Source organism: Ictalurus furcatus, chromosome 10, assembly GCF_023375685.1.
Source record: "Ictalurus furcatus strain D&B chromosome 10, Billie_1.0, whole genome shotgun sequence".
NCBI classification, from domain to species: Eukaryota; Metazoa; Chordata; class Actinopteri; order Siluriformes; family Ictaluridae; genus Ictalurus; species Ictalurus furcatus.
The window spans coordinates 29,693,871-29,716,007 of NC_071264.1; the positions used below are offsets into that span (position 1 = coordinate 29,693,871).

General features: G+C 42.2%; 1 protein-coding gene across 1 annotated transcript in view; it reads left to right on the forward strand.

Annotated features, from left to right (window-relative positions):
* The first annotated feature begins 5,567 nt into the window (after positions 1 to 5,567).
* ccdc102a (coiled-coil domain containing 102A) overlaps positions 5,568 to 22,137 on the forward strand; it is a 38,955-nt gene continuing 22,385 nt past the window's right edge. The window contains 4 exon segments of the mRNA XM_053634668.1: positions 5,568 to 5,814; positions 10,235 to 10,297; positions 20,375 to 21,101; positions 21,103 to 21,120. Of these exon segments, the coding sequence (XP_053490643.1) occupies positions 20,466 to 21,101; positions 21,103 to 21,120 (654 nt within the window). The 5' untranslated portion in view covers positions 5,568 to 5,814; positions 10,235 to 10,297; positions 20,375 to 20,465.

Below are 22,137 nucleotides of genomic sequence, written 5' to 3' on the forward strand. Positions count from 1 at the left end.
GAGCGTTCCCCTCACCCCAATAATGAAGACTGAGGCATGGCGTTCTAATGTGGAAACACTCCTCAAAGACACAAAACAGACAGATATATACAAGTCATGCAAACTCCTTGAAAGCCTTTTGTCACCTGCCTTTGACCTAGTGAGGCATCTGACACCCGAATCTCTCCCAGGCATGTATTTGGATATCCTAGACTCTGCGTTCGGCACCACTGAAGATGGAGATGGTTCCTTCGCAAAGTACCTTAATAGAATGCAAGATAATGGTGAGAAGTCCTCTTCAAAGACTACGAATGATGCTGAACGCCGCCTTCAGGAGGGGAGGTGTGTCTGCAAGCGACCTTGACGGGTAACTCTTGAAACAGTTTATTAGGGTTTTTGTGGACAACATCTTAATATCAGAATTACAGCTAGAACAGAGGAAGCAGAACCCACCTACTTTTTCAGAACTTCTCTTGTTACTCCACACAGCAGAAGACAAACGGACATCCAAAGCATCCCGCATCAAGCAGTACTTGTGTTAGCAAGTAGTAATGTAAAGCAGAAAGTCTCATCTCATTATCAAGGTGCTTATTTCCAGTATGAGGAAGGGTGCACACCATCGCCATCCACCTCTGATTCCAAAATTGAAATTCAAGACCTGAAGAGACAGATAGCTGATTTTACAATCCTAGCTCACCCAAATTACACAGAAGGTCAGTCAAAAGACACCGACTAGACCAGCAGCCAAACCAGTAATACCCAAATCACCTGTTACAAGGTCTGCAGTCGACAATACCACTCGTCGAAAACCACAATTTCACAGCCGAGGTGCAAATAATAACACCAGCGATAGGCCACAACCCTGGTATGGTTTCACATCAAACCCCTGTCTCAGCGTGAGCCAAACCCCTCTCTAGTAGCCTCAAAGAGGAAGCAGCTAAAGGATAAACAGCTAGCATGGGACATTGAGAATTTTGCCTCAAAGCCCGATCGTTTAATCTAGGTTCAGTTCCGGTTGGAGGACGAACAGAGACTGAAACCCAAGCAAAACGTCCTAAGAATGGATAGTTAGTGACCCTGCCAAAAGGACTAATTGGGGCCAAGTGCACTGCACAAGTGACCGTGGCTGAAAGGCATGTTATTAATTGTTTGTTAAACACACGCTCTCAAGTGACAACAATCCCCAGTTCTTTCTATCAAGAGAACTTGTCCTATTTTCCTATCCACTCATTGAACAACTTACTTAGAAGTAGAAGGAGCTAATGGCCAAGAAGTTCCTTACATTGGATATGCTGAAACGACAGTCAAGTGCCCTAAGCGTTCATTAGGAGAAGACACTGAGGTCCCCACACTAGCCCTGATGGTTCCTGATCTGCTGTCCACAGTTTTAATAGGTACAGACACCCTGGATATCCTTTTGTTTGTTTTGTTTGTAGTGTTACAGTAAAGTGTTGTTTCTGTATTCAACATCTAGTCTCCAGCGTAAGTTTTATATCTTTTCGGCGTGAAGACTCACGGCCAAGAACACACCAATGAGCCGTGTTTACTGCTAACAAGTGGCTTCTGTAAAATAAGACACGCCCCTGGGGGCAGGGCATATACATTCTAGAGAGCTTTTAATTGGACACGCGTAAGCCGAGTACAGGATGAGTCATCAAAAAAGTTTTAATTGTCTTCCTGGGGGTGACGAATTATCAAATTAAAATGTCCCAAACTCATTTTTGTCTTATTTTTGGACATAAAAACAGTATTATTAAAATCTTGGCACCTCATTCTCACAATATCTCACAGAGCCTTCCCTGTTCCCTGAGTGGTCGCTGAAGTTTTAGCTTTTTCTTGATAAAATTAGACTTGACATACGTATACATTAGTCTTGACACTCGGGCCTAGTTATTTTTGCTTCTTCCTGATATGACAGGATGAGAAGAAACCGATAAACACGAATGCAGGTTTCATATCTGCTCTCATCCCTCCTGCTTTCAACAACTTCCTCAGATTGAGTAAATTCCAACCCACATCCAAATTAATCCAATATCTCACTGCGGTTCTGTGTCTGCTTCTAATTACGGCCTTCACTCCATCGACATCTCGGTTCCACGCTATATACACACTGATGATTTAGGAGGTTCCTGGAACTGACAGGTTTCCTGCAGAAAGGCGTGAGGTTACATGGCCAGACTGCTCTATCTTCTCCGAGCAGTAATCTGTACCTGCTGTGAAACCTGACTTGGAGCCAGTACGTATATTTAATGCTGCGTGAATCCAAATCGAATTATTCCTCGTTCTCATTCTTGAGTGAGCGTGAGAGACGAGGAGCTGTTTCGGGAACACAGTCTGACTTCTTTTCATTTCAGTTCTCCAAATGTAAACTGATTGACAGTTCAATGTTCATCGGAAACTACAGTAACTTAACCCTGTGACTTTTCCACCCAGACCAAATAATATGACACTTCTTTGGAGGATTATTTTGTTCTATTCATTAGAGACGCCTTACACCATCTGGTCCTTTTGTTGAACCACTTGGATGCACGGTCATTCAGTATTACAGCAGTATTTAATATGAAAATAATTGTTTTTATCCATTTCAAATATAAAACAACAGAATTATTAGATAGAAAGCCAATTTAAATTGCATATTGAATTAAAGCATCACGACTAGAAATTATTACAGAGCATTATCATGTTAATTCAGACTATCATTTCTGTACAATATCCGAATATTAGAGATAAAAATGTATATTTTTTTTGCGGTTATCAGCTTTACTGAGCTCAATCGCTGTTAATTAAAGTAAAGCAGTTCAAAGTGTTTTATTTTTTTAATTATCCTAAAATAAAATATTCCAATTCCAATGTAGGTATATTAGGTTATTAAATTCATCCATGAGCTCATAGCTTCCTAATTTGCATTTAGTTTTTTTTTAATTATCAAAAGTTTTCCATTATTTATTAAATTGTTTAATATCAGGATTAGATTAATATCAGGATTAGATTAACCCTGACATCCGCTACATAAATCCACTATATAAAAACACTCTAGATGCCTAGCAATAAAAAATCCTTGCACTCGTAGGCCGCCATTGCTGTTTACGTCGCAATGCATTCTGGGTAGTGACGTCAAACGGTTGCACCGGTCTCGATTCTCCAGCGACCCTACAGAGATATAAACGTGCCTTCAGCCTTTTCAATTTGAACCCGAGCGTAATATAAGCGAGGAGGTTAATATAGAAGACGTTACTCAAAACGTCCATCAGAATGAAGACAATCAGAGAGGAGAGGAGGCGAGCGTGGCGCGAAATCCACGGTGTCTGTGCAGCAACTGCACGTCTGCGCCAGCCGAGAGAGTTTGTTATTCAAGGTAAGTATATGGATTAAACTATCGTCTTACGATGGGAACGTATTCTAACATCAATTTTTTTTATCAGCCATCAATATCAATCATTTTAGAGATTATCAGCCATCTCGACGTCGTACACTTTATCCTGTTAAAATTCCGACGGCCCGCCAGCACGCTGTCGCCATGTTACGAGCAAATCTGCGCTATCTACACAGCTTCTGTGTGTACGAAGGTACTCGTATTTTTGGAAAGCTAAGATTCTTGTGATTCGATTGATATAAACTGTTTTGAGATACAATCAGAACAGCAGCTACAATCAGCGTCTCCGTCAGACCACCAACATACAAACAAACACTTCGCGTGAGAACTCACCTCATGTGAAGCCTCATAGTAATTCACTGATCCATAACATCCTGACAAAGACACCGGCAAAGGTCCAAACAATCCAATTATGTAAAAAATATTTAGTCCAGCTTTCAAAAGAGACCAAAACCATGCATGTGCTCCAAATGGTTCAGGGACAGCTTTAATTTTATTTTTATTTTTTATTTATTTTTATTTATTTATTTTATTTGTATAGCGCTTTTTACAATAGACATTGTCTCAAAGCAGCTTTACAGAAATATCAACATGGTATACAGATATTAAAGGTGCAAATTTATCCCAAATTTATTAATTTTACTGTGGGTATGCCTTGGCTAGGCGTTTTAGGTGAATTTTACAGGAGAACATTTACGTTATGAGAATATACAGAAAAAAAACGCACTAACAAAATGCTTACAGGTTTGATTATATTTACAGATATCCCCTGTATCACAGCACACAAGAACTAGAGCATTACAGACAAAAGCAGCAGAGTGTAGCTGAGTGAAGTAACCATCTGACAGAAACCAGCATGAAGACTGGAGGAACCCAATAAATTCACTCGATAATTTCACACTGATCTTCTTAGACCTCAGCTAATCCTGATATTTATTCATTAGGGTTTGCCGAGGTTAAATCACGTAGACAGCAATATGAAAATATTTTATGGTATTTAGACAGGTTGGGGGAAAAAACCCAGAGTGAAGCCTCCGGGGTTTAAGGTGTGAGCCTCTCCCACACCTTAAAGTTCAAGAAACGCCCCGTTGCCAACCCTGGACCTGGAGAGCCCTCTGTCCTTTTTTAAAAAAAAACTAATTTGTGTGCATTTTAGACGGAGAATGGTATTTTCATGAGAAACTGGATCTGAGAAGTAACGAGACAAGAATACATCAGAGACACCAGCACCTCCTGTTCCAAACCGCCTGAGATTAAAGTCTCTTCTATTGTTTTAAATGTTAGAAATGTTAGGAAACCGCGTTTTTTTTTTTTTTCTGGTCTCGAGTGAAAGATTAGTGAAAGTCAATTGTTTTGGGATGTCACACATCATTCTGAACAAATCATTATTTATCATTTTATTATTTATCATTTTGAACAAAGAACCAAATGCATAAAAATATTCAAACAGTTCAGTGTTTAAAATCAGACCCTAATTGTCTAATTCCATTCTGAGTGTAAGTGTGTGTTTGTTGCTTAATTTTTGCTTAGTTGTTGCGTATCCAGTTAATGTTAATATATAAATAAGTTTATTTTAGGCCTATATATATTTCCAGTTTGATGTTCAGTGATGAAGTAGAAATGCTTGTGTGTGTGGTGAGTGAATGTGAGACTAACAGGAGGTTTCTTACAATTCAGTCAATGTTAATATGAATTAATAACATTCAATAAGTTAATAATCTTACTTTAATCTTCAGAATTGAGTTCATGTGTTCATGTTAATGTGAGTAATGTGTGTTCTGTTCATGAGACCAGTTACTGTGAAACAACTTGTTGAAATGGAGAGAATAAAGTTTTTTTTTTTGCATTTCTTTCAGAATTGTGGGATTAATTATTATTCATTTAAAAGAAGGCAGAACTATCGGTATCGGTTATCGGTATCGGACGATATCACGCTGGATAATCGGTTAATTGGTATCGATTGAGAAATTTCGTATCGGTGCATCTCTAATGTACACTCCTGTATATGTATGGTGACAATAAAGTTGAATATGAATGTGTTGGTGCAATGTTTGGGGTGCCAATACTTTTGTGCCGAATAATAGATGACCTACGGTCAGTAAGTGTCCAAAAAAAGCAAAAAGCTGACCTAAGTGAAGCTGATAAATATACTAAATTAAATGTGTGTAAACGAGGTTTGTCTGTAGAACACAAGTTTTTGAATAGAGCAAAGTTTTGCCGACCACGCCCCTATATAAACCCCGCCCATTCATCGACTCCGCCCGTTTATCTAAAACCACGCCCGTTATTTTTAAGCCACGCCCCTTCACCCCTCCACCAGCAGCGTCTCAGTCAGTGATGAGAAAATTCCTGCAGGAAGAACAACTGGATAAAGTCGGGAAGCTGGAAGTCAGCGGGAAAAGGACAACTAAACGATTAAAACACCATTCCCGAGATCATATCTCCACTATATATATTCCCAGGTATGTTCCTGTCTACAAACGAATCTTGTGGGAGTCTTTATGTGGTGGTTTTTCGCCTTGTGCAGCGGTGTAGAGCCGCTCATCACCAGCTTCATTGTGGGAATGCTAACCTGCTAAACTCCTTTATTTTATTTACACGCTAAAATAATAACCATTGTCCTTTTTTTATCACCTTTTAGCGTTTAGACAGGAACAGGATGTCTTTGTTTTTGTGAAGGGAAGATAAGGATTATTGAGAGGAGGCGCTGTAATACCTGATGCTAGTTAGCTCGCTAGCTAATGATTTCTGAGGTAAAAAAAAAAACGGACTTTATAATAATTCAGGTGTCACTTTTTAGGTTTGTGTACATGTATTACTCATCATTTTAAGCTTAGATCCTCGGGGAAAAAAGTGTTCCACAGCTCAGAAACTCACAATCGACTTTTTTTTGTTGGTCTTTATTTAGTTGTTTTTGGTGATAAAAGTGAACTTCATGTTAACGTTACTCATGCAGGAGTAGGAGTTCATCGGTAACGCGCATGCGCAGGATTCCCCCTCAGATTTCCTTTTCTTCATGCAGACATTAATGCTTACTTCCTTGTGTGTGTGTGTGAGTGTGTGAGACCTGGTGGTGGATGACAGGAGCTCGGTTTCTCCAAATCCTACCATCTGTTTTCCTCCAGGCGCAGTGTCCTCTTTTATACCCAGCTGTAAAACTGTGAAACAGTGCAGGCCTGTTATGTGTGTGTGTGTGTGTGTGCGCGCGCGCGTACACACACGTGGTGGGATTTAAACACTCTCATTCCCTCAGAATTGCACATTAAGTGTTTGTCGGTGTGTGTGTGATGATTTACCTGTACAGTACTGTTCAGATGTCAGATGGGATTAGTTTACCAAACGTGTGTGTGAAAATCGCAAAAGCCATCAGAACACCGAGCCTGCACTCGATAAACGATTCAATAATTAATACAAATAACGAGTTATAAACAGTTAGTGTGTTTTATTTATTTATTTATTTTCTCCAACACACATGGCATGTCTGATTCACTTCCTGTGGTGAGTCGATTCAGAGTCGAATCGCTTTCTCACTCCGAAGCGAACCGAGACGACCTCGAGACTCGGACGCTCTCGGACCCGGTCACGTCGCGTTTTAGCTGTCGCTCAGACTAAACGTGCGGAAACACATGTGTGAAAACAAAACTTTCTCTAAATATCTGAGGAGGTTCCTGAGGAGGTTTTTGGTTCACAGTCAGTTCCTTGATTATTGGTTTTCTTTCTAAATATACCTTACGCCTCAACTGCCTGCGAATAACCTTTCGAGATAAATATGGCCGTTTTTACTTTTTCTTTCCTTCAGGTTTTTAAAAAAAAATTTAATCCCCCAACGGGAAAGAATGTTCTGATCCTCCACATCTGGATCCGTCAGGTCGCCCACAGATGTCATGGTTTTGGTTTTCTCTTCTCTTTGTCTTCTTCCTCGCGGTATTGTTTCATCTCTCCGAGTCCTTCGGGAACCCCATGCGTGTCTACTTCCTCCTGCGGCTTTTTGCCGGACGTCTTCGCTGTCTGTGACATCGGCGTGGGTTTGGACATGTTGTCGGATACGGAGATATGGGTCGCAGAGTTTGTGGTGGAAATGGTGTGCCCGAGGGAGGCGATACCGAACGGAGAGAGGGAGGATGTGGGGAGGTGTGTTTCCTGTTAGCGTCCCATAGATTTACTCCGATACCGTTTTAAATCGGGCGAACAGGGAGGTTTGAGATCGTAGATGTACGCAGAGCTGGACGAGTCTTTAGAACAAGCTAAATACGTCTTGCGCATATTTAATGTTCAGTACATCATCATAATAATAATAATAATCGGGTTCAGGACAAATTGTTTTTTGTTTACTTCCTTCTCTCTGAATCGATGCGGTGATGTCGGGGAGGGACGAGTCGATGCTGGCGTTAACCTGAGACTGTAAAGTCAACGTGACTGAAATACGTCATTGTTGTTGTTTTTTTTTTTATATATATATAGAAATGTTGGCGAGATGTAAACGACACGTGGTAACGGAGAGAAACTGCTGCGCGCATCACACGGAGATGATCGATGATGTAAACGCTGGTGTATGCGGTCATTTTGTTTAATCACGGGTCTATCGTTAGCGGATTTTCTTTTTTTAATCAGACACGTCGCTGATATCGTCCGCATCGAGAACCCGAGATCGTCACGCCGACTGTGATTTACTTTCCCCACCGTCTTTTCTTCATTACCTCTCAGCTCTTCATATCCGCTCCCTCTGTCGCTCGCTCTTTCTTTCTTTCTGTCGCACTGTCTGTCTCTCTCTCGCGCTGTCTCTGTCCTCTGTCTCTCTTCTCTTTCTCTCGTGCTGTCTCTCTCACTGTCTGTCTCTCTCTCGCGCTGTCTCTGTCCTCTTTCTCTCTTCTCTTTCTCTCGTGCTGTCTCTCTCACTGTCTCTCTCTCTCGTGCTGTCTCTCTCTCTTTCTTACGCTGTCTCTATCTCTTTCTCTCTGTCGCGCTGTCTCTCTCTTTCTTTCTCTCACTAGTCTCTCTGTCTCTTTCTTTCTCTCACACGCCGTCTGCCTCTTGTTCTTTCTCTCGCGCTGTCTGTCTCTCTCTCTTTCTTTCTCTCTCGCGCTGTCTCTGTCTGTCTTTCTTTCTCTGTCTCTCTGCCGCGCTGTCTCTGTCTTTCTCTCTGTCTCTCTCCATCTTCTTTCTCTTTAACTTGTCAAGGTTTGTTTTTTCCCCCTGAACAAGCTCTGGTCTGGTATTGAGCGTGGGGGAGAAAAAGCCAGACGGGTGAACGAGCCACCGAATTCAGACGGTCCTGGTTTTTCTTTCTTTCCTTCTTCGCCTCGAAAATATCACGTCGCCATGGCGACGCTGTCTGCTCCCCTGCGGGAGGACTGTGTGATCTTGAAGGATAACCCGGGTGATGTTGAGGATCTCTGACAGCGGAGCGGTGGTGTTAGGCGTGTTTCAGACAGTAAGAAGTGCTCTTTATTTCCTCTTCTCCTTCCTTTTTTTCATATCTTCACATTCCCTCCATCTTCATCTGGATCTAAATCACAGGGTTAACACAAACATGGACACGGGCCGAAGAGCTCGACGGGCAGACGTCCAACAGTTCCCAATGCCGGCTGCGCTGCTGTTCTAGAAAGCTAATCAACACCTCCTGACCAATCAGAGTCCAGAGATCAGCTGTTAATTGGTTTCTAGGATTGTTCTCTAGTGCTGTAGTTTGTGTGAATTCGTCAGCGTGCCTCCACTAGTGTTACTCATTCCACACCTCTACACCCATCTCTTCACCTCTCTGTCTCTGTGTGTGTGTGTGTGTGTGTGTGTGTGTGTGTGTTCAGCAGGATATTGAGATCTAGTTTCCTTCTGTCCTCGTGTGTTTAGTGGAATAATTATGGCGGGTGGAGACGTGGTGTGAGTTGTGTAAGGCCGGGCGGTGCGATATAATATTGTATATACAAAAATAATAATTAGCAGCTTATTTATTTTATTGTGTAAATATAGTTTGTTTGGAACACTGATCCAAACCCTGATGATAAAAGCTTTAATTAAACATTTATAATAATAATAATAATAATAATAATTAATAATAATAATAATAATAATAATAATAATAAATTAGCCTGCGAGACGGTTTTGAGGGATGTAAACGGTTAAAGAGCACGTCATTGTTCACGACTCGGACGTCAGCAGCTGATGGGTTTAAATCCGTGACTGTAGATCTCGTCAGCGGTAAATGATCGATTAATGGTGTGGAGGAAGTGAAACGTGGGCGTCGGGGCGAAGCGGCATCGGGGCGTAGCGGTGTCGGGGTGTCGGGTTGCGCTGCGGTCAGATTTTATTCAGTTGGCCATTTTAAGTGCTCTTAAAGCACTGAAGCTGAATTTTTCTTGACCTGACGATTATGTATAACGGCGGTGAATATTTAAATCATTATTTATATTAATCAGACCTGATCGTATTTATCTCGTCGTCATTAACGTCGCTGTGAACCTTAACAGGTCAAACGCTGTTCGTTTAAACTGCGTAAAACTGATCTGGGGGGTGCGGGTGGAGCTACGTGTGAACTCGGTCGCCATGTCGATGAGTAAATGAAAGGAACTCCTCATGACCGAGACGATAATGGCAACTCGGCAACCTCGGTATCGGCTCCACCTAAGCTCACAGCATCCCTGAACGGATAGCGGTTGCCATGGTAACGTTGCCATATCCGACGAAACGTGAGGAGATTGACGCGGGTTCATTAGCAAGCCGTCACGTGAACTACGTTAGCTTGTCGTAGCGAGATTAGCCTGTTAGTCATGGCAGGAAGGGCCGTTTTCTGAATTTGCATATTCATACATATTTATAGATTTTTAATACGTTCCTGCACGAGATCTGCGATTTGAAACACTCGACTGAACGCTTTCTCTTTTCCAGACAGATTTTCAGCATTTCGTCGACGAGAGACGGCTTTAAAGGGAAGTGCATGTGCGGATTTATGTATGTATTTATTTATTTATAATTATATTCTATGCAAATTAGTCACGATCTCCTTTTCCTCACTTCTGAAATGCTTAAAGGAAATCTCCCGTGCATGATTATTTTTGTTTTGTTCATTTCTTTGGTTGTATGCAAATTAGCGAATGTTCTCAGGACGCCCTGGGTCACGTCTGGGTTGCCAGATGTGTCGTTGGTTCCTGCACGTTTTTTTTTTTTTTTTTTTTTTTTTTGGCGGGTGTGTTTCTCTCCGGTCCAAATCTCAGTGGGTTCTAAAGCTTAACCGAGATTTACGTTCGAGTAGAATAATAACGTTTGGTTTAATCTTTAAATGAGTAGTTCGCCTTTCATAATGTACGGTTTGTGGGTTTTAAAGGGTTTAGCCGTTTTCCGCTATAAACCTCCGCTGGAGCGATCTCCCATCACGTGATTACCGAACTGTGGAGTTCACGTGGTGATCGTTACGTGCTGGAAACGTTCAATGATGTGCTTTTCTTCGATGCCTGCAAAGACGAAGGAGATTTATTTTTTTTTTATTACGTCGAACAAACGACATTCGTTCAGTACCGTTTTAATTTGTAATTATTAAAAACGTTTAAAAAACACATTACCATACCAACGATATCTCAGGAAAGTGTATCGTGTAATCTTTTATCACGATATCGATTATATTGCCCAGCCATAATTATACTCTTGTTAAAGAAAACATCTTATTTTGTTTAGTTTTTTCGATTGTAGTCAGAGACTCCATCCGTGGCTGCATCCGTGTGTGTGTGTGTGTGTGTGTGTGTGTGTGTGTGACCGTGTGTGTATGATTTTTTATTTATTTATTTATTTTAAATATCAAACACACCCAGAACAACGTCAAGAGCACATGAGACGGCGCCATTACTTTTGCCTCGGTTAAAAGGATTTGTTTCATGTTCTAACGATGAAAGGCGTTCCATTTGGAGGCCTTTTTGTATGGAAAAATAAATAGTCTACATTTGGAGGACATTTCGTGGGGATGGATGTCATTCAGGACCGGGCGATAAACGGCGCTGGTCGCGGGCCTGGGCCCGGTTTCCGATTCCACGTAAAAATGGAGCTTTTTAGATGTATTGCTTGGTTTAGGGGCGTATTTATTTATATCAAAGGAGTCCATTCAGAATGTGCAGTTGGACTGAATTCCTAGAGAAGTCTTGGTGTGTAATCGCTGTTGGGGATTTGCGGCGTCGTGCTGAGGAAACCGCAGGAAGGAAGTCGGACGGAACGAGGATTAAAGCGTCGGCGGAAAGTGTTCTCAGGGGTCACTGCAGAACCCTCCGCCCCCCCATTTACCCCTCCCCATCGAGTTCTCGCTCTGGAGATGGTTTACGTCATCCGTATTTTATTTTTTTTGTCCTCTGAGGAGAAGCCGTTCGGAGGATCTGAGGCACTTCATCATCAGGAACTCCTCTGCCTTTGTTTCTCTGGGCCAGTTTCTCCACGTCCTGGACCCGTAAGCAGTTTGCCAGATGTGCCAGAGCAGCGGCCTGCGGTTTTAGGAGGGAGGAACCGGAGCATGCAGTGTGCGAGCGGTTATTAGAGGCCTCGTACCATCTGCCCAGAGGAGAACCAGGGCTTCTGAGGAACGATGCATTAAAGGATTTGGAGGTCTGGACTTTTCTGAGCCGGACCATACACCCTTTAGTTTAAAGAGCTTTTTGTATTCCTCCTTTTTATACTTCTGGGAAAAACGATTAAAAATCTTGGTGACTCAACTTGCACTCGCCTTGCGTTCGTCCAGTTAAATATTCCCTAGAACGGATATGCCCCACCCATGGGGGCGTGTCTTACTAGAGCAGCTCATTAGCAGTAAACATGGCTGGTCGGTGTTTGTTGTTGTTTCTGGGGGGGTTTTTTAATGCACGTCTTCACACACATTCCCTTTTCCAACTGAGAATAAGTGTTTGGAGTTTATTCATGTGTGAGTGGGCGGAGTTTGCAAGTTGGCGGTTTTTCGGAGGAGTGTTTTTTTTGTTTGTTTGTTTTTGTTTTTTTTACCGATTCGTGGCGACTCGTTCGATGTCGGAACGATTGAGGACGTGATTCCCATGTTTATACCCCGTCTCCATCAGTAATGTCATTGCAGCTCCCGCTCAGACGTGTCTGATGTCTCCCGGTGACGACCCTGAGGCTCTCCGTCACCATCGACGACGCTGACGCTCGACCTCGCCTCGAACACGTCGTCTTGCTAAAGTGAAACTGGGGGAAAAACCTCTTCATGTTTATTTCAGTTGCCATCAGGTGTGTTTTGATCGTGTAGGGGTGTGGCTTGGCATATCTTGAACGCTATTGGCTGCTTCATTTCAGAATCAAATCATGGCTCACGAGACGTTTAGGGGCTTTTAAAGAGGTTCCGTTGAAACCAATCCTGGCGGAAGAACCCTGTTTTGACTCTTTCTATTGATGTGTACCTACTGTTCAGTGCAGAGCCAGAGGACGTGACCTTGACGTGACGAATATTCGACTCGGGAACGGCTGTCACGTGGATCATACACGCCGGACGCGGTTTTATTGTTTGGTCAGGAGGACTCGGTTCATTTTCTGTAACATAAATAAAGAGGTTTATATATGTTAATGCGCTCCTTCTAATGTGTTACGGTTTCTATAGTAACAGCTCGTTCACAGGGACTAAAGTGTCTTTATTTTTTTTATTATTATTATTAAAATAAAAGCTTCGATCAGGTAAACAAATATAACGCAAGAATAATTCTAATAAATAAACAAAAAAACAGATGCGGTGCTTCAGTTGCGGTCCACAAGATGGCGGCGTTTATCGGTGGATCCGCTAATACAAGACCGATATCCAATTATGGAAAAACACTTAAATATGGGTGAACTCTGTTATCGGTGGATGTCTAATGTAAACAGTTTTCCTGTAGCTGATTAATATGTACGTTACTCATTTGGGATCAGAACCGAACCCGTGCACCCGTACTGTGTCTGGGGTGAAAAACGGCATCGGAGTCGGTATTAATGCACATAATTGTGTTATGAATTGTGTAATATTTTAAAGAAGAATTGGGTTAATCAGGTCATTAAACCCGGAGCCGGGGGGGGGGGGGGGAGCTGTCCCGATCACACACACAGTGTTCCTGCAACTTCTACCCCAAAATCTAAACCAACAGTCTCCTCAGATTCAGACTGAACATCAAACAGGACTCTGTTCTGGAAGCTTCCCAAAGCATTTCAAAGTTGTAAATCCCCTCTCGAAAGGCCGCCCACTCTTCAGCGCTCGCTTGTCCGCGAGGAAAGTTAACAAAATAACGAAAGACGGATGTAAGAAATTTGGGAAGCGAAGGAGCGAGGGAGACAAGTGGAAAAACCCCGAGGTCACAAAGTCAAACCAGACATTTTCTAATTCAGACCAAACTCTCGTGCTCTCTGATTCTTTATTCTCTCTCTCTCTCTGTCTGTGTGTGTGTGTGTGTGTCTCTCTCTGTGTATCTGTCTCTCTTTATATCTATATCTCTCTCTCTGTCTGTCTCTCTGTCTGTGTGTGTGTGTGTGTGTGTGTGTGTGTGTGTGTGTGTGTGTGTGTGTGTCTCTCTCTCTGTGTCTCTTTCTCTCTCTGTGTATCTGTCTCTCTTTATATCTATATCTCTCTCTCTCTCTGTCTGTCTGTGTGTGTGTCTCTCTCTCTCTGTGTCTCTTTCTCTCTCTGTGTATCTGTCTCTATCTATATATCGTTCTCTCTTTATATCTATAGCTCTCTCTCTTTCTATCTGTCTCTGTCTGTGTGTGTGTCTCTTTCTATGTCTGTGTCTCTCTGTGTATCTCTCTCTCGGTCTCTCTCTGTATCTATCTCTCTCTCTCTCTCTGTCTCACTCTGTGTGTGTATCTCCTCTCTCTCTCGTGCTCACTCTCTCTCTTGAGTGCATAAGAACTGGATTAAATTTAAATTCTGACTTTGAACAATCCACAAGAAATGGGCAATTTTGTAAACAGAAACTTGCATGCTAACCACGAACACAGACACCGAGGCCTCCAGCTGCAGTCGGGATCCATCAGACGGGTGTGTACAGCACGCGAAAGACGAGACGTGGGTCTGAAAATCCCGAGTGAGTTGAAGCAGAGGCTGTGGAAAACCATGCGAAATATACAGCAGCATCGCACAAGTCCCGCCTCTCCTGTAAAACCAGCCAATCGGCTTGCTGCCTGAGACGTTAGATTCTCACAGCAACGAGCGGACGTAGTACGTGTGTGAGACCGAGCTAACCCGACTCTCAGCCGACGCCGTAAAGAATCGACCGGTGGTCCGGTCCGGTATGGTCTGATCTGGTATGGTATGGCGCCTCTGGTGCGACGTTTCTTCCATTCCCCGCTCACAACTTTAGTTCCTACCTGCAGTCAGTTCCAACAAAAACAGAAGAAAATCTTTTCTACACGTTGTTTCCTCTTATTCGGTCGTACACGACCTCTCATTATGGTTAAATGTGTATAGAGGCGTTAGGAAGAAAACTAAAGCTTGGAAAGAAGTCGCAGAGATCGCTGGTGTCTCTGAGCGTACACGGCTGATTTAAAAACATCGTTGGTGGTGGTTGTTGTTTTAGTTGTTGCTTATTTCAGCCAAAAAACAGATGTTACTTCCACCATTTTTGGCGAACTGTGTCTGGTTTACGAGTGTCTCTCTCCGTCTCACAGTTAGACAGGAATCTGGCTTTCTAGGACGGGAAATAAATAAATAAGTACGTGGGGGCGTGGCCAAGCCGAGACCTCGCATTACAGCGTTCACTGCCGTTCCTGAAGATTATTGCTAACGGACGTTTTACATCACGTGAGGACGTGAATTCGGAGGACGGCCGAGCGAACGGCCGTCTTACACGAGAGACGACTTCTTATTTATTTATTTATCTGTTTTAAATTTTTTAAAAAACCTTCCTCGTCTTCTTCTTAACGCGTTCTCTCTTGTTCCTCCCTCTCCTCCGTGTCTCCTGAAGCTCAGACGGGTCTGTTTCCATGAATTCGATATTCCCCTACTCTCTCTGTTAACGAGGCCAAGTACAATCGCCTTATCTCCTCCATCTTTCGTTCTGTCCGCTCAGTCTGGGGTGAATTATTTCCCTGATGGTCTTATCTTGCAGGTTTTCCGCGCCCTGGGGCCGCTTCAGCACCTTCTCCCCCTTTTTAAAGTTAAATGTGTGTTGTTTTTCTTTCATGATTATTATTATAATCGTTATTTATATGATGAAGTGCTACGTACACTAGGGCCGCACGATTACGGCCGAAATGATGATCCCGATTATTTTGATCGATATTGAGATCTCGATTATTTATCACGATTATTTAATTGATTTTAGGGACAACTTATGTTTACTGTACTTTCACATTTAAATAAACAGACCGCTGCTTTCACCTCCGTGTTGTGCTACATTCCTGCTAATGTTCAAATCTTTGCATCAAATTAGACTGATCCTTAAAGTGCATCATCTCGTAGAAACAAAACATAAATAAAATAGTACCCAAAATATAGGATAAGTAAAAATACCATCAACCAAATGAAAATATTCATCATATATAACAATATGCAACCAAATGAAAACAATTCAGGCGAATGCAGAAAAGGCAATAACAGTGTTTACAGGAGGAGAGACACAAGATAATAATTCTTTAATAATAATTACAAAAACTTAGGAGCACAGTTGAAGATTTTATTTTATTTTATTTTTAGAGATGGTAACATTAATGTGCCACAATATAACACACAAGTAGGCATGAGAAAACTTGAGCTGGTCAATTATGACAGAATTTAGGAACATAGTGTGAGCCATGACGCATTAATTTACCTTCCGATAAACTAAATTTAATATTTTAGTTAATTTTACAGACTGTATGCAAAAAAACAACCGTGAACCTGTTCACCTTGTAAACAAATACAATAAACATCAATGTTCAGTGTTTGAAGTCTGCTCCTCTTAAATATATTTAAAGCTACACTATTAGACATTTTCCACGGTCATGGTTCTGGGCTGGAGTCAGTTCTCGAACCGCTCTGTGTATATTATGTAGATATCTGAATAATCTCATATAGGATGTGATTGGGTGAGTTCATTTACCCGTCAGATGCAGAGCGCTTTAGTTTAATGGTGTTCATTAGGGACGCACCTATCAGGATTTTTACGACCGAAACCGATCCAGATACCAATCTTTTTTTATTTAAGCTTTAATCAGGAATTCTGTCATAAACAGTTAAATGTAAGCTCTCTGATCATGGTCACTGTTAATTGAATTAAAATAACAGCAATGAGAGATACTGTTGGTTAATTGATAAATAAACAAGCATAAAATATTTATTTTTCAATATCTTAAACAATAGTCCTAATTAAAAGTAGACTAACACAAAAATGATCCATATTAGGAAAAAGGCTAATAGCCTTCTAAGGAGATAGCGAAGTAATGAATGTTCAGGTCATTTTGCGGGATCAATAAAAGATGGCGGTTGTCAGTAAATGAATCACATGAAAAGGAATCACATGTAAATGAATCACATGAAAATGAATAAAATAAATTAAAGACAAAAGATGGCGGTTGTCAGTAAATGAATCACATGAAAAGGAATCACATGTAAATGAATCACATGAAAATGAATAAAATAAATTAAAGACAAAAGATGGCGGTTGTCAGTAAATGAATCACATGAAAAGGAATCACATGTAAATGAATCACATGAAAATGAATAAAATAAATTAAAGACAAAAGATGGCGGTTGTGAGATCGGGAAGTTGAAGCAGATGATGTACAGTGTCACTCGTCATCATAATGGCTTCTCTGCAGTATTTCCACACTTGTTCGGTTGACTGAGGAGATGAAAAGCAGTGTGAAAGTAACTGTCGCGAGGTGTAGATCCATTTTGGACTTCCTGTAGTTTTCATTCCGATTGTATTATACAACTCCGAACAGTCCACTCGCACCGGTGCGAATAAATATTTATTCACAGTCGCACAAAATACTTTTCAGTTGCAAACGCGAGTAAAATGGTCGCACTGTAGAGCCCTGAGTTTATCTGCTGAGTTTTTTCCTGTTCGGCGTGGTGATGTTTAATGTCCCCGACAACCTCTGTAGTGTCATTTAGCATCACGCTAGTGTCATGATTTCCCCTCGCGCAAGCGCTGCAGCTCGCAGCGAAACTGGCAGCTCGAGCGCTGAAATGCTAAAATCCGGTTCCGGGTTTTGGCACTACAGAATGACGTCATCCCTGCGCCGCTCTATGGTGATTGGCTGCAAATTTAGGAAGCGCTTGATTTGATCTGCAGCGGAGTTTTCTATGAGGGGAGGACGGACTTTAAACGGCAATACCGCAGTCGATCATGTTCATTTAATCGTGGGCCGTCAAAATCGTAATCGCGATCGATATTCCATTCATTGTGCAGCCCTAATATATGCATATGTAAATGAATGGGGTTTAATTGAATAATTGGATTAAGTGATTTTCACTTTGATTTCATGCCTTAGGAAATTCAAAACTGTTCAGTGGAATATCTTTCAACAAATCACTCGCACACTCGCGTGCACACGCTCGCACACTCCAATAACGCTATTAATAGAACCAGGAGGGAATAGGGAATGGTGCTGGCTGTGGTTACCATGGTGACCAGGTGTATTCAGGGCAGGTGTGTGTGTGTGTGTGTGTGTACAGTATGATGAATTGAACTAACATTTGCTTCTACACCTGAGGATTTAAACAGACACATTTCTGAGAGAGGCTCTGTTTACAAAAAGGCAGGTTTATATTTCTGTAACAGTGTTTTCTGTTGTTGTTGTTGTTGTTGTTGTTGTGATGGTGTTTTGTTTCCGTCGTGTTAAATCTTCTGTTCCACTCTCTTTCTCCTGCGACTGAAAAAACCTCCCGGCAGCTTTCCCATCACGTTCGATTTATTCTTTCTTCACGGTATGAAAGGTCTATCTGCATACGTGTAAACATTTTAGAGCAATAATAATAATAATAATAATAATAATAATAATAAAATCTCAAATAATCCTAACAATTAATATAAAGAGTAGTTGTTGGTTTTTCCCTCTGTTCAGCTGTGTGTGTGTGTGTGTGTGTGTGTGTGTGTGTGTGTGTGTGTGTGCGCGCGCGAAAATGATGAAATATCTATTTGATGACACACTTTCCTAAAATAAACCTCCTACATGGTGGTGTTTAAGAACTCCCGCATTAAACCCGCATTAAACCCGCTTTATCACCTTGAGATTATTATTGTTTTATTCATTTATTTTTTTGCGAGCGCTTTAGTTAAAATGTATATTTTTATTATCCGAATAAGTCTCCGATGGGTTTCCGTATCGGATCGTTCTAACTCAAAGTTTCATAATAACGGGAGATGAATGAACGAGTGAATAAATGAATAAATGAATAAATGAATAAATGTGCCCGTAGGCAAGATGTTATTGTTGTGATGAAACGAAGACTGAAGACGCGACTTCACGCTACGCCGTTGAGGGAGTTTGTGGTTTCTCGAGGCAGTGATGAGATGAAGGTGTCTCTGGAAGAAAAGGAACATGAAGGAGATTTTCTTTTCTGAGAAGTGTGCGGTCGGTAACCACGGCGATCAGACGCAGACACGCTTCCTCTTTCCTCTCGGGTACAGCTCATTTACATACCGCAAAGAGGATGTGAAGACTTACAGAACTTGTATTTGTAATATATATACACACACACACACACACACACACAGCATCCTCTACTAATATTGGCACCCTTGTTAAATATGAGCAAAGAAGGCTGTGATAAATTGTCCTTATTGTTTAACCTTTTGATCTTTTTGTTAAACAATTCACAAAAATACTCTGCTCTCATGGATATCAAACAGTTGCAAACACAACACAGGTTTATATATATATATATATATATATATATATATATATATATATATATATATATATATATATATATATATATATATATATAAACCAAAAAAACCCATTGAGTTTGGGATGGATCCGGAAGCGCTAAAATGCTAACCCGTTTCCGGGTTTTGACGTACACGGTGACGTCATCTCTGCGCCGCTCTATGGTGATTGGCTGTAAGTTTAGGAAGCGCTTGATTTGATCTGCAGCGGCGTTTTCTATGAGCGGAGGACGAACTTTAAACTTCAATATCGCAGTCGATCATGTTCATGTAATCGTGGGCCGTCAAAATCCCAATCGAGATCGATATTCGGTTCATTGTGCAGCTCTAGCACAAGGGGCTCCGAGTCTTCTCCTATAACACCTGATGAGGTTGGAGAATACATTGTGAGGGATCTGAGACTAATCCTCCGTACAGATCCTCTCCAGATCCTTCACGTTTCAGACAGCGCGTGTCTTCTGTGGTGTCGTCTCATTTTATCCTGTTGTTGTGTTGTGTTTTCCTGTCTTGTTGTTGTCTCATTTCGTCTTGTTGTGTTTTGTTATTTTGTTTTATCGTGTTGTGTATCATGTGAAAAAAAAAATCTTTTAGAATTGTTTACACACGTGCGTGCGTGCTTTTACGTGTGCTGTTTGTTTATAGTCTCTCTCTCTCTCTCTGTCTCTCTCTCTCTCTCTCTCTCTCTCTGAGTTTCCTGCAATGTGAGTTCTTTTGTGTAACTGTGAGCAAAAGCCACAGAACCGCCCTGGAACTTCCTCTGGGCCTCGGCAGCTCTGACGGGCCGGGCTCGCGTGTGTGCGAGAGAGAGAGAGACCTTCAGTGCGTGTTTAAATGCCGCGATGCGTCTTTTCCTTCTTTTATGGCGTTTATTGAGTCTGGTCGTAGTTCCGTTAGAAAAGGAGTTAACAGGAAAACGTCCAGGTTTAATGTTTATTTAGGAAAAGTGCATCATGGGAGTTTTTCCTGCTGATTGCTAGCACATGTCCGGCATGTTGCTGCCTCTACACGGACAATTAACTCCCCAGATTTATATTCGGAGGTTCGGAGTGCGTTCCTGCATCTTTTACACCAGACCTGTCTGTCTCGTTATGCAGAATATGTTTATGGATATTTGAGGTGTGTGTGTGTGTGTGTTAAACTCGGGTGTGTGTGAACTAGAAGGTCCAGCTCCATTAAAAGACCCTTTTTTCTGCTTTCTCTACAGGAGGTCATGGCGACTCGGCTCGTGTCCCGAGTCAGAACCGACCCGTTAGCCTGCTAGCTTTACCGCCCTTGCACTAATCATCGGTTCAGTCATGAACCACACGCCCAGCCCTCACATGGCCGAGGCGGCTAAATCGGGTCTGCTGTGCGGTCTGGGCGTGGGTCCGGACCGAGTGCGCTCTCCAGACAGCATGACCCACACGCCGAGCCCCACGGTGGGCACGCCCAGCGCCAGCCCCCCCCTGCTGCTGTCCCCCGGTCTGGGATGTGACGGTATGGGTTCGGGAGCGGACTGGGAGAGCCGCGAGGAGCTGCGTCTGCGCGAGCTGGAGGAAGCGAGAGCTCGCGCCGCGCAGATGGAGAAGACGATGCGCTGGTGGTCCGACTGCACGGCCAACTGGAGGGAGAAATGGAGTAAGGTGCGCGCCGAGAGGAACCGAGCACGTGACGAGGTCCGACAGCTCCGTCAGCGCCTCGACACGCTCACTAAAGAGCTGACTGGGTCGCGGAGGGAGAGGCAGGAACTGGCCTCCGAGAACGAGCAACTCCAACTCCAGCTTCAGAGACTGAGAGCCGATCAGAGCTGTCCGTCAAATGCCGACGTCTCCTCCCCTGTATCCAACTCGTCCATCGCCGATTCTGACAGACAGCACAGCCACGAGGACGAGAGCGTCGGAGAGGGACCCGGTTCTCCAGAGCCGGAACCCGTAAGAGATGTGGGAACCGAAAAAACCGGAAAGGCAAAAGGTAAGTCCTCAAAATGAGCAGAGAAGACTAGAACGCCGCTGCGGAACCAAAAGTCCAGGGGGCGGAGCTTGTCCCCCCCTCCAGTAGTAGAAGCTGGATCAGGTCAGGTCTGAATCCACCCCTAGTCTTTTGGTTTGACTCCGCCCCCCAGTAGTAGAGGCTGGAGGACCAATAATTAAATTTACCATTTTATTTAGAAATTAAGTAATTAAATAACCCGATGCTTATATTTATCCAGTTATTTTGCAGGATTCTATGAAAACACATTTATTGTTTAAAATATTTCACAGTATCCACTTTCACAAAGTACTACTGTATTTAAATCTTTTTTTTCCATAATATATATATATATATATATATATATATATATATATATATATATATATATATATATATATATACATTTTCCAATGTTTTGTTTTTACATCAAAATTATGCAGCTTAATATAAAATACCCCATAAATATATTGAAAATGGCAGGATAATCACACTGTACACTACAGCTCACACGTGCAGGGTCATTCGCAGTCATCTGTTTAAGCTCTCTAGGTCTCTCGCACACTTTGACACACACACCATTTCCTGCCTTGAATATCGACTCAGCGTGTGCAGATGTGAAACTCCTCTGCTGCCCCCTGCTGGATAAAACTGTGCAGCACAATCATATTTCATTTCCTTCATGACATTGCTTCTGAGGCCCCTTGTCCCTTATCCTTCTCTTAAGACTCTTCCTTTCATACTGTAGACTCCCAAAATATTAGCACCCTTGTAAAAAGAAATGTGCATTGAGTGATCTTTCGGGGTTTAAGGTATACTTTTTATTTTCACACAATATAAACAGATTTCAGAATGAACTGCACAGTGACGCTTCTTCAAGAGAAAGTAACAGCAGATCCCGTGATTCCGGTGTCATTTAGCCACAAAAACACGAGTTTCGGGGAAGTTTAGGAGATTGACCTGCTGATTATTTTACATGATGTAAATAGAGAATCAACTGAACCGTGATCTTTGGGTAAC